We start from the raw sequence: 15,264 nt of genomic DNA, 5'->3' as shown, positions 1-15,264 counted from the left end.
ATATATACACGTCTAATCATAAAACAATAATGGTTGTTAATTCACACATCTAACTTCAATTAATCACAATACCATTTGCCTGTGAATATATTATATAGTATTACGATATTGCTACGTCCAAAAACGCGCTCAGTTTGACATAAAACATACTACCTTTGAAACTGGCGATCTTAAGCAATTTTTAGTATTACTTTCAAATATATACTATGCTCCAGAAGCTTAGACTCACTCAAAGGGGCTTATATTGCTGAAAATAATACGTCCTGGGTCCAACAAGCCTACACTGATATCCATACACATATAAAGAAGAATGTGTATGGATATTAGTGTAGGCTCGTATACTGCGCAATAATTGGATGTGTCAGTCTTTACTATTACTAGGGCTGGTGACACTGGGGCTTGGTTTGAAACATTCAGTCCGTGATTTCGGATCAGGAGGAGATTCTTTACATCGAATCATTACACCACCGTCCACTGAGCTAATGTTTTTGTGAACCAATGATCCTAAAGGTTACAGTTCATGCATTCAAACATTTTCCCATGGTCAACATGTTTATTTTGTCAATACACAGAGAAGGTCCCCTAAAGGTAAGCTGATTGCGGTCACCCCACCAGGATCTGGTTAACGTGCGGACTGGAATCTGCAACAAATGTTAGGTTCGATAATTAATATTGGCTACACAATATAGATAATATAAACTTATTTTGAAAAAGAAGAGTCACTCAAATCTCTCTCAAGAGTCGACGTACGAGTGCCCTGTGTCCAGATAACTAGGTTTTATCTCACGTGCATGTAAACTACTTAAATTTCGTTGGTCAATGACGCTTTAACAAGTTTCCGTGCCACCTTCCCAGGAAGGTGGTAGCCGGAAAAATGTAATACCCGCTGCCACGGTAACTACCAATCTCCGCCTAAGGAAGCTGTATCGCTAACAATCGTCTGGCATCATGATATGACGTATGTAAGAAGGTTTATTTCGCAGCGTTTAGATGTATACTGAGGGAAACAAATTAGGGAACGCCACTTCATGGCAGTGCTTCTGTATTTATTCCCAGATTTCCTCCCACGGCGCATTTGAAAGTTGACGATGAAAACAGGAAAATATTAAGGAACGCTTGAATTTCCCTATGTTACTTTATTTGGTTTTCTCAGCACATATCTATGTCATCTCATTAGCTGACCTAAACTAGGCACATCCGATGCGACAGTTCTCAACGACTGTGTGCAGTCATGAGTGACAGTGTATACAAAAAGAAGGCAATTCCGATGATTCTAACATTCGAACGGAGAACAAGCTAGGGGCTGTGGGGTGGCCTTGGTTCCAAAGCGTTTGCTCGTAACAATGAAGACCCGAATTCGAATCCCCACAAGCCCATTTCAGGTGTCCTTCGTAGTGATATTGCTGGAACATTGCTAAGCGGAGTAAAACTGAACTAAGTCACTGATTTTGAAATGCCGCGTAAAAATAAACTCACTTAAACACAAGAACAAGCGGCTGCTGACAGGGACAAATTTATACAGAGTAAATAGCCACACCACCGGCCATTGGGCTAATTAGGTTATGCACAAGCGATCTTGAGTGCTGTAAGCCAGGCATCCCCGCTGTGCTCTTTGCCTGTTACCAACTTCTAGAATCATTTCTCAACACATGCAGAGCAGGAAGTACAGATTGGAGATACCGTACCCAACAGAAAACCAAACAGACAGAGTTTTCCTGACTAACCGGGAGGCGAATTGAAAACGTTATATGCAGATGTTGCGAAACTGTAAGAACAACTTGCGACTTACTGGATCCAGTGAGAGACACTTTCAAGTCAGTTCCCTTGTAGCCCAAGTAGAAGTTCTCTTCGTGAATCGCGTGGCCATTATGCTTCACGCGCAACACGTAGCTTCCTTTAAATCCCCGGATGCGGACTGTTTGACCTTTATGGATGGTGTGGGTTTCATGGGTCTTCCATTCCGTCTGTAGTAGATGACTCACACGTCTCCCGGTGTCATTTACCTGTCCGGAAACACAGAATCTCTGAACTACTTATCTCTGGATGCAATATAGTAACAAGTAGATACGATCATAATTCCCCAGTGTTGAGGGTTTCGTCTTGGCTGCCTACGAAAGCGTGCACGAAGATCAAGCCTCTAAATCATTTCTCCCTAGACTGGCACCATCATACCCTTCTGATCTTGTCAAGGCCCATGAAGATTTACGATCACTACGATCACAGGATCAGAATCCTACGGGGATCGGGGCTCTCAGATGTCTCGGCCACATATTTGCAAAATGAATCTAGAACTTTTAAATCATTTTTCAGCAAAATCTACCAGGACCAATAGTTGACCATGGGCTCTTTTCACAGAGCAACCTTAACTAAGGTTTACCTTAACTCCCATTCTTTAACACTGCTCTAAGGTTACCTAAGTCTAAGGTTAAACTTAGTAAGGGTTGATTTGTGAAAGGATCCCCATAACTCTAAATGCTCTAAACTCTTTCAATTTATAGATGAATACCAACGCTATATAAGAGTATAAATACATTATTGAGATTTGCGGTTAGTTCGTCATAGCATCAGTGCTAGTACTGATGGGTAATATATTAATAGATAGAAAATAGGGGATAACTGTCAAGCAACAGAACAGAATAGATTCGTCAAGTAGCAATTAATGCTGATTCAACGATGAGAGTGGATGGGAATTTCCAATCATGAGGCACGGCATGAGACCATGGAATGATGTAACTTCTAACGAATCGAAGGGATTGTATAGGGTCATGTGACAAGGGTGGAGCAGGTTCGAAAACATTAAGAAGATACCGTCAGCAGTAAAACGTGCAGCAGCTGCGAGCGCGGGATGCGGGTGCGGGTTGCAGAGTTATCGGAACGTACGTTCACGTCCCTATAGATCAGTTCCCTATGTGGTAAACAGTTTGCCCTATCCTGTCCAGGCTACATCAGCTTGTCATGAAAAGAAGTATCGAGTAAACCTATGTGAGTATAGAACCTTATCCGAGTTATTCTTTGTATGCTAGCGTGCCAGTACATGAATGCTATGTGTCAGGAGACCCGGTCGTCAGACCACTCATTCCTGGATGTAGCAGCCCGGACGGACCAAGCGAGAACGGCGATGGTAATAGGGTTTACTGACACCCAAACCCCAGTTACGACAGTATGTGTACATTATTTAAGGAAACGTATATTGACTGGCAGATTATAATTAGTTTTTGCTTTAATGTCCCTCCGTTACAGGAGACCAACCTTTGCGTAACTCCTCCCAGAAGATTCGAGCGGTGCAAAAACATCTTGTTTATCCCAATATATTGCATCTGACTATCATTTCGCTCTAAAATATTTATTGATTGTAATTTGGTCAAAGTGGCTGATTTCACAGTTTAAAAATAATCGACCTTTTCCAACTCGTACACATCGTATAAAAGGCAACTAACAGGCCATGTCTATGACGTGGATGAAACATGTCATCATATACAATTGCGCAGATCATGATCAATGCTGCTGATGGTGATCACTGAATTGTCTGGTCCAGGCTCGATTATTTACAAATAGCCGCCATATAGCTGGAATATTAATGAGTGCTGCTTTAATCAACAAACAAACACTGTATAGTTCTCCTGCTACTGATATCGGGATTTCTCTTTACACCAACTTGTATCAGTGGGGATACATTACCGTGCAGTCAGATCCAGTACACAGAGCTGACTCGGGTCGGGACATTCTCTGACTCCAGAAGCCCCACAACAACAATCCCTGGACGGATGGGTGGCTGAAGTAGAGACGCAGCAGGTCATCAAACATCTGTGGCTTGTCCTTCTCTGGCACGCCCTCTATGGTCATCTCGGTGATCCAGATGGGCAGACCAGCCCGGGCCACCTCGTCCAGTCGAGCCTGGGGAACATGTATACACATTAATGATTTTTGAACAAAAGAGCTACAGTCTATGTGGCAATCTATACGTATAAACAGGTATTGGACAGTTGCAGTCGTGGCTTTGAAACCGAACGTATGAGTGAGTGAGGGAGTTGAACTTTTAAGTCTCATTGGCATTGTTTCAGCCACGTAGCGACAAAACCAGACCGCACACATAGTGTATATGAGGGTTGGCGTTGTTTTGGGGATGCGGGGTAAGGACGTGAGTGAGCGAGTATAATTTCACGACGTTCTCACCAATCCCCCAGTAAATGGCTGCGGTGTGTGAAAAATCGAGTCTGGACTAGACAATACAGTTACTATCCGCATGAACATCGCTCTACGCAGCTATGATCCGATGACATATGTGTCAGCCAAGTCAGGCTCACCTGATCCCATTAGTCGCCTCTTACGTCAAGCATTAGTTGCGAGAGATCATTACTAACATGGAACATGACGGTCGCATGTGTGCAAGGGGTGTGGAGTGTGTGTGCGTGTGTGTGTGTGTGTGTGTGTGCGTGCGTGTGTGTGTGTGTGTGTGTGTGTGTGTGTGTGTGTGTGTGTGTGTGTGTGTGTGTCTAGTGTCCAGGGCGTTTGGGTAGGGGCTGGGGTGGGATGGAAGCGAAACGGGGTAGTTAGATGAAAACGTAGATTAAGGCAAAGATGAGCGGCAGTGGTGGTGTGGAAACTTCCATGCACTGCGAAATGCTATTTTAAAAATATCCCTATACTTGGATCATACATTGCGTTAACAATTTGTTTTAATCATTATTTTCTGGGTTGTTACTGGCCACGTGATGTGAGTACAAAAGTCGATAAAACGCTGACATTACCCAGATCGCCGCCAGGTCTATAGGGTGATGGACGTGACTCTGTATGCCTATTCCTGAAACAGGAACTCCCGCTGCTTTGAAGTAGACAGCCTGATCTTCTAAAGCCTGGAAGGAAGAGCTAGATGTTGTACTTCAACAGTTTCATTAAACTGTTAAATAATACCTTTCTTATATCTGCGCAGTTTATCCTGGAGAAATAGAATATTAACAATGAAACAACAAGCCACTTGCTGAAGATCATTAATGAGTGAGTGGGCGAGTTTAGTTTTACGCCACTTGTAGCAATATTCCAGCAATATTATGGAGGACAGCATGGGTTCTTCTAGGGTTGTTTCCCTTGTATGGTATGCTGGATCCCGTCTCGCATATCGCAAGGTGGTGCGCGCAAAGAGCTTACGGAAATGGGAACTGGTAGGAAGTAACTAGACATACCACGGTATGTGCGTTGTAGTTCACAATTTCGTGGTCGTTCAAGAACAACTTCACGTTAGGATCGATCTTATGGACCTCCCTGAACATCCACATCGTGAGGTTCTGGTCTCCGGAATGGCGTACGAGGGTGTCACCGCTCAGAGCCTCGTTGTCGACATCCCAGTGCTGCAATCTGGAAGAGAGAGTGAGCAATATTTCAGCAATATCATTGCGGGGATAGAAGTCAGTGTATCTTTCTTAATGGTCTCACGATGTACTGGGTTTTAAGAGCCTGATCGAGATTACCTTTTGTACATGTACAGTATATCGTATGCAATGACTACACAGCATTTCATTATGCAAAACAGACACATGATACTGTTTAAAAAGTAATGAACTTGCGTGTTTATTTGTTTGTCATTGAGGCTGCACTCAACAGTAATCCACCTCTGTAAATAATCAATTCTGGGCCAGACATTCCAGTGATCAACATCATGAGCATCGATCTATGCAACTGGAATACGATACAACCAAGACGCCTCTGACGACAAGCATGGTTTGCTGAATGTCACTTCTAACCCTGATCTTCACAAGTCTAAAATATCACACGAGACGCAGCTGAGTATTTTCGCTCTATATACAAGGTAATACAATAACTTACTTTCCCTTGTAATGTCCAACGACGTCGTTCATGCGTTTCTCCATTGCCTGACGTAAAGCTTGTCCAGAGAGTTTGTCAACCCAGGAAGGTGAGTTCGATTCCCAGAAGATATTGTGACCTCGAACTTTGATCCTAAATATAAGAGTGAACGTATCTTCAAGGACGTTTTGTAAAAACTTCTTTAAGTGGCACCTGAGAAGTTGAGAAGTACAATATTAACAAACGTAATGGATGCCAGATTCCGTGAGTTTCCTGAGAACGGTATAAGAATCTCTATCAAAACGTCGCACTCACGAAATAAACGATGATCTAATTCATAAAGTTTGTCAATGTTGTACCGTTACAATGCGCTACAGTGATTGTAACTCCCATTCTCCAATAGAGGGTTAAAAATAAGATATCAGAAGCGCTAAGATCTCGTTGTGCAAGTAGGCCCAGAACAAAAAATTGGTACAATTAACATGGATTAAAAAGGTAAAATATCAAATAAAATTAAAAGTAGGTATACCGTTACAGTTGGTAGGTATTGGCTCACGACGCTGGAAGTAATACAATGCAAGAAAAGAAGAGCTACATCAATTTTACCAATACATTTCTAATGTTTAATGACTATCTGACCATGGTCTGAAAAGTGTTCAACGGAATGCACCGTGTACCCCGACAGATAAGGATAAGGAGATAACTCCAATACTTTTATCGAAACTTGGGTTCGTATACCAACTCACTCCGTTACCTGTCATCAGATGAAAGGGTATGCTACCAAAGCCACATCTTCGATACTACATATACTGAACAGCAAAAGAAACGCAACTGTTTTGTCAAGTTCTTAAATAAAAGAGACATAAAACGCTTTTTGTATTTTTTCCTAAACGTTTCTTTTATTGTTCAGTCTAAATTACAAGATTGCGTGAGTTTAATTTTACGCCTCCGTTTGCAGTTTTCCAGCAATATCACAACGGGGAATCGAACCAGGGTTTTCGGAATGACGAGCGAACGTTTAAACTTCTAGGCTACGTTACTGACCCTCGCATTACAAGAACATAAAGGAGTTGGATGTGAGATAGAGAAGTCGGAAATATTGCAATATCATTGCTCTCTTACTTGCCAAAACTGACCCGTGTGATGTAGTTGGAGTTCTATCTATAATCCCCAATGATCACCATATTGCCCTAAATGTTTATACAATGCAAGGGGAGTAAGGACACCAAAGTCATTACAATATCAGAAGAACTAACATGGCTTGTTCTTTTTCGTAATGTTAAGTGCATGTATATAAATACACTGACAATAGCCCAGTGGGTAAAGAGGTCGCTCATCACACCGAAAACCTAGGTTCGAATCCCTATATAGGTACAATGTGTGAGATATATTTTCGGTGTCCTATGCTGCGACATTGCTGGAATATTGCTAAAAGCGGCGTAACATCATTCTCACTCACAAACCCACTCACTTACAAGACGACACCAGAGTGGATGTTCATACATTATGTAACAGAAGATTAGGGAGTGGTTGGACTAAGCATACCCGTTATGGAGCAATGCGTTTATGGCGTTCATTGCAGTATTGTAGTCGATGTGACCCTAAAAACAACACCACATATGAGGACGACGACGATGACGACGATGATGAAGAAAAAGAAGAAGAAGAATCATAACATATTTGTCCATAAATATTATTGTATATTTTAAAAACCATTTTCGCAGAACCCTTTCTTGAAAAATATAAAGATCACTCCCGAAATGGTGTTTTTTTTAAAAAATTGAACTCATGTTGAAGTCATGTTGTCACTTCTGTTAGATGAAAGTGCCTGTTTACGCCGCTTTTAGCAATATTCCAGTATTATCGCGGCGAAAGGCACCAGAAATGAGCTTTACAAATTGTACCCTTGAGGGGAGTGTAAGTAATCTAGTCAAAGAAAATGTCCCACCCTCTGTGGCTCCATATTGGTCCATTTGAGGTCGTTTTCAATGACAGCCCAGTTGAAGTTCTTGTAGAAGTAGTCCCGGTAGCCTTTGAAGCGGGGGTCCACGAATGCCCCGGCGTTCACAGCTGACCCGAAGGCGAACAGACCGGACGTCTCCTGCACCTGGCGTGCACACAAATATACTGACGGATTAAAGAAAGTACACACCCCATCTACACAAACATCTTGTATCAGTATAAAACCGTGGCGTTGTACATACTGACGGATTAAAGATAGTTTACACTTCATATACACAAAGATGCCACATTAGTTTACAGCCGTGTCCTTACTTATTACCCTTACGATAAATATGTCAAATTCTGATTGGTCAATAGCCAAAGCATACGAAATTATGTAGGCGGATTTGCCAGGATGTACGAACAGTACCCCACGTGAAATCTACCACTTGACACACTGCACTTGTTGCACAAATGACTTTGACTTTAGATGGAACATGGTTGCCAAACAGCTGGTTGCTTCGAGATTTTAGAGTTGGCGTATACAATTAAGAGTATAAACATAGTAATAATAAAATATGAAACAAATAGAACGTTTTTGCATTTCACTTGTCTTTTAACAAACACCTCAAATTCTACCATTCTATCATCAACTAAACCACCGGGAGTTATTCCCCCTTACGAATGCATAGTTGTATGTTATTTCTATTAAACATTGGTTTGTGAAGACAGGTTTATCAGAGAGATCTTAAGGGTACTTAATTCGTCAGAGTGTTTTGAAAGGGTGTACGGGAATTTACGACGATCTCACAACCCCGAACACCCTTTCAAAACACCGTGTAACTGATGATTTACAATGAAACACATACGTCATATACTCAGAGATGCCGCATTTTCACACCCGTTCTGATATATACTCAACAAAAAAGTTAATGACCAGCCCAATATTCAGTATTGGATACATGGAGCTAATATGAACTATGGGGCATCTTAACATTGAAAATTTGGCCGGTCCTTAAATTATTTGTTGAGCATATATACCGACGTGCAAAAGTAACTCCACACTTCATCAGTGGAACTGACAAGGTGTCACTTGATAAAAACAATTGCCAAAACACTTCAGGTATAAAGTCCAAAACACAGCCATTATAACACTCGTTTCCCATGCATGATCTCTGAATAAAATTATGAATTGTTTATTTCTGTTTTCGCCTCCATCAAGCATATTTTTTCTTTTGTCTGGCAGTTTATATGCCACATTACTGCAACATTTCGGAACTGTAAAAATGTTGTTTAACCCCTTTCACTGAAAAGTTGGACGGGTTCTTCGTGAAATTTTACCTAAGAGCAGTGTAATATTTGCACGCAATATTGATTTTGCTTGAATATTCCTAAAACCGCGTATAACCTGTCTCACCCTGGTGAAAAGAGATTAAACTCACCTCCACGGTGAGTCCACTGGGTTCTACCGAGTGATCATCAAGCCTGAGAAGGGAATAACAAAGTGAATGTTGCGTTGTGCCACAGTCAGCATACATGAAGCTACATCATGTCACTTCAGTAGGTAATGTACTAGGCGAACAAGTGAATGGAAACACGAACAAATGACAGAGGCACCGTGATAATATGGCGCACAATATGTCATTAATCTAGTCTGTCTGCAATCCAAAGAGAAGAGAGAACACCTCTGGTCCGAGATACTAGTAAATAAAGCGCAAATGCGCGAAGATCCGGGTTAGAATTGGTCTTCAGTAACCCCTGCTCGTCGTTAGAGGCGATTAACGGGATCGGGTGGATGACGTCATCGTATCCTAACTGCGTAAATGGGTGCTCATAATGTTGATGAAGTGGTATCAGCGAATCCAGGACACAAAGAGGTACATGTGTCTCTCACGTTTAAGCTAAAATGTGTCATGCGACTATTCGTGTTGTCTCTCTTGTCTCCCTTACAGAGACGAACGAAATGTCTTTAAATTAACCATTGTGCCTCAGTGTAACATTCTGACAACTTATCCCACGGTAACGTGTTGCACTTCGAATAATATCATTGATATAGATTCACACCAAGGACGACAATGTGACAATTGATCCAGTTATAGCATGACTGAATTGTCACGCTTCTACGAATATCGTTGATATTTATCAAAAGGGTGACAATATGACAATTTGACCATTTGTTCACTCATCGCATGGTTGAATTGTCGTGCTTCGAGTAATATCGTTGATATTGACCGAAAGGGAGACAATATGACAATGCGATATTTTGACCACTCGTTGTCTCATTGTCACTTAAGATTGACACAAATACATAAGCTTGTTCTAATACATATAAATTTCAGATGCTGTTCTACACCTACCTGATCGTAAGATCTCCTTTCCGGTAACTATCGATCCTCTTGTTGGCGTCGCCAGGGAAAGCAGACAGTGGGGAAACTTCCTGCAAACTAGCGTAGTCCACGATGAAGTCCACGCTCTGGTCGGAAGGTCGGATGTAGATACGCGCCTCAGATATATCTGTGAACAGTTAAGAGATCTATCATGCAGAAGAACTCTTCATAACTTAATACTGTCAGTGCACATATACGCATTCGTTGTCTTCGTTTCCCAATTGCGTGGCTGGCTCGGGACGTATTCCCTTCATGCTGTCAGTGCTAATAGTTTACTTCGACAGTAAATATCCAAGGTAATATTATATATGAAATCTCTGGGGTCGGGTGGTCAGGCTGGCTAATGGGTTGACACATTTTATCGTATCCCAGTTGCGTAGATTGATGGCCATGCAGTTGATCACTGGATTGTATGGTCCAAATCCGGTTATTTACAGATGACAAATGGCTGGAATATTTATGAGTGGGAAGTAAACTATGTTCACTCACTCACTCACTCAATATTTGAATTTCAATTTTCGGCGTTGACGGTCCAATCACACGATTCCTTCTTGTATATTGGCTTCACGGCTATATGTGATCTTACTCTCCTGATCTCACCTGTATCGGTGCTACATGTTTAACAGTGAGTGAGTTTAACTTTACGCCACTGTTACCAATATTCCAGCACTATCATGGCAGTGGACACCAGAAATGGGCTTCACGCACTGTTCCCATGTGAGGACTCGAACCCGGGCGTTCCGCGTGATGTAACATGACGTAAGCATAGTGACATACCAACGTTGGTTATTTTGGCGTCCCCTCCGATGATGTGCCACTGGTTTTTCTGTACATGCGGTGTGGTGCCAAATCCAAGATAATGCGTCTTTCCTGAAAGTCGCAAAAATAAGATGTTAGCTGGAAGGCGATGCATGTCATGACAGATGCTGCTGGCAAAGAAAGATCTGTAAAAAGGGAACACGTCATATCTCTACAGGATGAGATAGAAAGATCTTCAAATAAGCAATACATGTCATAGTAGATAAAAAGGATATCTGAACACCATCTAAACGGGGACCGCGTCAGACATCTCAATGTTGAAATAGGGAGATTGTCGAGTTATTGATAGCAAAACAAACCCGGGGCAACACATCCCTCCAATAATTCAATACAAGACGTCCTAAGTAGATTTTATACCATATATTTTACATGTAAAATCTGCTCTACATGTATCATACACGAGTAAATGAATGAATAGATGACTGGATGAATGGCGTACTGACTGGATGAATGAATGGGTGGATAAATGTGTAGCTGCCTGGGTGTGTGAATGACTGAACCAGTAGACTAGCGAATAAATGAATGAATGAATGGCTAGTTGAATGAACAGATGAATAAATGAAATGTGGGTGGGTAGGTGAATGAATGAATGAATTAATGAATGGCTAGCTGAATGAATGATGGATGGTGAATGGATGAGTGAATGAATATTTATGCTCTCACCGCTGCTTCTTTCCTTTACTGCAATCCCTGAAGACACAGACTCATGATCCTTTCCGCTAGCATAATTGAGTATCTTCACGTATGCGCGGAAGAAGTATCGGTGACCTTTCTTGACCGTGACGTACTGATCCAACGCCCCATAGTCGTGGTACCTGTAAAGGGTAAGGTCAGGGTAAAGGGTAAAGTCTGGGATAACACGTCATTGCGTCATATCAGTGAGTGTGTATGAGTATGAATAGGAACAGGTCATGTTTGTACTAATCTGTATTTGCAGATGAAATATTATTTGAATATGATTTAATTTTTAATATACATTGCGATAAATAGGAGTGCGGTCGCACCTCAACTATATTCAAAACGTGGAACGACTTGCAAGTTGTCCTGTCCTTCCAGCTACTGCACATGAACACGGCAATGCACTTGATGAAGAGTGGAAGAATATTTCCTTTGTAACCATCCAAAGGTGGCCCACAACGAATTCGGACAGTCATTCATCAAACAAGCTATGTATTATGAATAATGTAGATATTCCAAAACATGTACACAGTTTTTACATATTTTTATTAGTTCCCAACATATCACAGATATGCAAAACCGTGGGCAACTACATGATGTACAGTTAAGATAATTGGAGTCACCTAAGTACTGAGGAGAGAAGACTCCATTATTGATTGCAATTATTTATTTTATTTTTTGTTGTTGATATGTTATTTTGTACAAGTAATATTTCTTTTAGAAATTGTATATATAACGAGGGCAGCATTTTTTCAGTACTGCATATGTGTTTCCGCAGCAATAATGATGCAGTTTAGTATTCTATTTTCTTGTGGAGCACGAAACCACATAATTTCTTTGATAATATCAATGGATGCGGATAAAAATGGTTAAGCCATTTGTAGGTTTATCCAAAAGGTTTTTGTCTCCTGACATTCCCGGTACACATGATACACACACTCATTTACATCTTTGCAAAAACAACAACAACTATTATCAACTTCATTCATTGTGACCAGTTTCATTTTTTATGTAATTAGTACCTTGTTGAAATCTATGTTAAAAGTCTGTAGGCGTTGTATCTTGAAATCCTTTCCTATATACAGTAAATGCATGTTTTCCAATTAAAGTCAGTCTTAGGAAATATAAGCTGCCATTTATTACAATTGTTTGAACATTTATCATTACATATAATTTTATCATAAATATTCCTGCAGTCTTTTGATGTTCATACTAAATTTATCTGGCATTTGCTAGCATACAGATTACTGACTGGGGCAGTGCGACAGTGCTTTAAAGTATGTTTCCAAGTCTCAAGTGGTATATTCAGTAAATATCTAAAATCTAAAAAGGCACCTTAGTTATGATAATTCTCTTTCAAAGATTATATTACTAGTAACCCATTTTCATCACATATATCCCTCATATACATAATCAATTTCTCTGGCCAATTCTTCGTGAATTGTGTAGTTTTTGAAGTTGTGATTGAACCATAGCTTTTGGGATAGAATCTCATGAACATCATTTGGGTCAACATAATGTTGTTTGTGAAACTGTTTCCATGATTTTAGCACATTATATCAAAAAGGGGGTTCAAACTCAATAACAGTTTTAGAACTTGCTCATAGGATATTACATATTCCAAGGATTTCTTTCTTCAGATCCATGAAAATACAATTTTAAGATGGATAATTTCAATGCATCAATAAATCTGTTCGTATCAATCATTCTCAATCCTCCTTCATATTTATTTTTAATTATACTCCTCTTTATTTTATCATTCCATCCAATTGACCATCTATCTATCTCGACATCTCGAATAAGTGTCAATTGCTTTTTTAAAAATCAATCAGAATAAGCAAACCACGAACGTTTCATGTCTTTGGTTGGAACATAATGGCATATAGTAGCCTTGTATTTTCGCTAATAACCCTACCTGCTATAAAACCAGTTTGATAAAGTGAATAAGTTCATTTAAAGTAACTTTTAATCTATGTGCAACACAGGAACTGTTAAGTTTATAAATGGGAACGGGTAAAGTGTTTATCCTCCAGGTCTTTTCAGTATTATTCTCTCTTTAGTGGATTTTGGAATACAGGTGATGACACACCTTGTTGTATTTGAAGACATTTCATGCTTAGTTGATCATTTTTAACGAATCTGTAAATCCATACTTTTCATTCTTTGATTTTATTTCAGTAATGAAATCAGTAAGAAATCCATCAATTCCTGGGCTTTTACTATCTTGTAAACAGCATTGCTAAGTTCCTCCATACTAATTTCAGGATTGTCTCTTAGTTTTATGTTAAGAGTTGGAGTTTTAGGGTCATTCGAACAGTCTTCCTTCTTGAACTGTTCCTGAGCAGCATAGGAGATATTTATAACATAACTTTACTTCATTAAGTATTGATTTACTGTCTGTATTTTTCTTTGTTATCATTAGTTATCAATTTATTGGTTGATATGTTGTTTTTGGAACTACTACTTTCCAGTTGGCAGAACCATTTTGAAGGACCTCAACATGTTTGAATTTTAGTTCCAGTTTATCTGCATTTTCAGCTTCTGTTTTATGTAGGATGAAAAAGATATAGTCACTCCTTGAATTTTCATTATACGATTTCTTAAAATAAGGAATCAGAAATGATAAGAATAATATGATCAATGTTTTAAAGTCATACTTTTTTCTGATCAATATTCTTCAATTGTATCATTTCAGACAGTTTTGACTCAATAGCGATATTCCTGGTTTAGCAGTAAGTAACTAGTAAACTTACAATAGCCCCTTTCGCATTCCTGGTTTAAAGGGTTTGGCTAAAGGTTAATGTACTTCTTGATATATCACTTTTTAAGCCTGACAGAATATCTGAATCCAATGTAACATGAAAAATGTCATCTGTTACAACGAAGTCTCGCTTGTCGTCTCGTTTTTCCCCTACCTGTTGTAATTTATAGATTTAGCATTCCACTTTGTCCAAATGTCAATAAGATGATAAGTTGCTATAAATTCTAAGACATAATTTCTCGATATTAGTTGGTTTACATGCATAATTCTGAAGGTAAATTGCGGAGTGATACACTACGAATAGTCTCCAGTTATTGCTAATGAATCACTTTTACATTTCAAATATTTTAAATTGATTAATGTAAAATTGAGTATCATCATTATAATTAGATCCATGGAGGTTAGTTACTGTCACTCTTCTATCTTCAGTTTGACATATTACCTTTTTGAGATTTTAGCCGCCGTATGGCCGTGGTAGGCGTCGGATGTCGCTGAGATTGTTCCGGACATGACGTACCAGTCGGTGCTGCTGCTGAAGTGTGGGTTCTCGAAGTCGGCGTTCTTCAGAAGTTCTGTCCCTCCCCAAACAGACGGGATCAGGAGGCAGATTATCCACATGACTGTTTCTTGGAATGACTTGTGTGTCTCTGAACTGTGGCAGGTTAACCAGATGTAATGAAAGACAGCAGGTGGTGTTTCCAGTTGACGTCTATTTTTTTAAGAAATGACAATTCATTTTGATAAAGGAAGAATGTCCTACTACACAGACAACATTGTGGGTTATCTTTGAATTTCTGTCATGGCTGTTTATTTACAGGTGAGAACTCAATCCATGTTTGCCCCACAGGTGAGAACTGGTCTTGATGCACAAGAGGTCCA

At 39.9% G+C, this 15,264-nt stretch overlaps 1 protein-coding gene across 1 annotated transcript; it reads right to left on the bottom strand.

Annotated features, from left to right (window-relative positions):
• Window positions 1-533: 533 nt before the first annotated feature.
• Window positions 534-15,098, bottom strand: LOC137284615 (anti-sigma-I factor RsgI6-like). Its single transcript, XM_067816501.1, has 13 exons — window positions 14,828-15,098; window positions 11,610-11,761; window positions 10,905-10,997; window positions 10,098-10,254; window positions 9,183-9,225; window positions 7,748-7,906; window positions 7,345-7,400; window positions 5,821-5,952; window positions 5,181-5,352; window positions 4,749-4,853; window positions 3,679-3,894; window positions 1,790-2,003; window positions 534-641 (listed from the first exon to the last, which is right to left on the bottom strand). Exons 1-13 carry the CDS (start codon window positions 15,001-15,003, stop codon window positions 604-606), a joined length of 1,713 nt encoding a protein of 570 aa, XP_067672602.1. The 5' UTR covers window positions 15,004-15,098; the 3' UTR covers window positions 534-603.
• Between the last annotated feature and the right edge of the window lie 166 nt (window positions 15,099-15,264).

The sequence above is a fragment of the Haliotis asinina genome, chromosome 1 (genome assembly GCF_037392515.1).
Source record: "Haliotis asinina isolate JCU_RB_2024 chromosome 1, JCU_Hal_asi_v2, whole genome shotgun sequence".
Taxonomy (NCBI): Eukaryota; Metazoa; Mollusca; class Gastropoda; order Lepetellida; family Haliotidae; genus Haliotis; species Haliotis asinina.
This window is presented reverse-complemented; position numbering and strand designations above follow the sequence as displayed.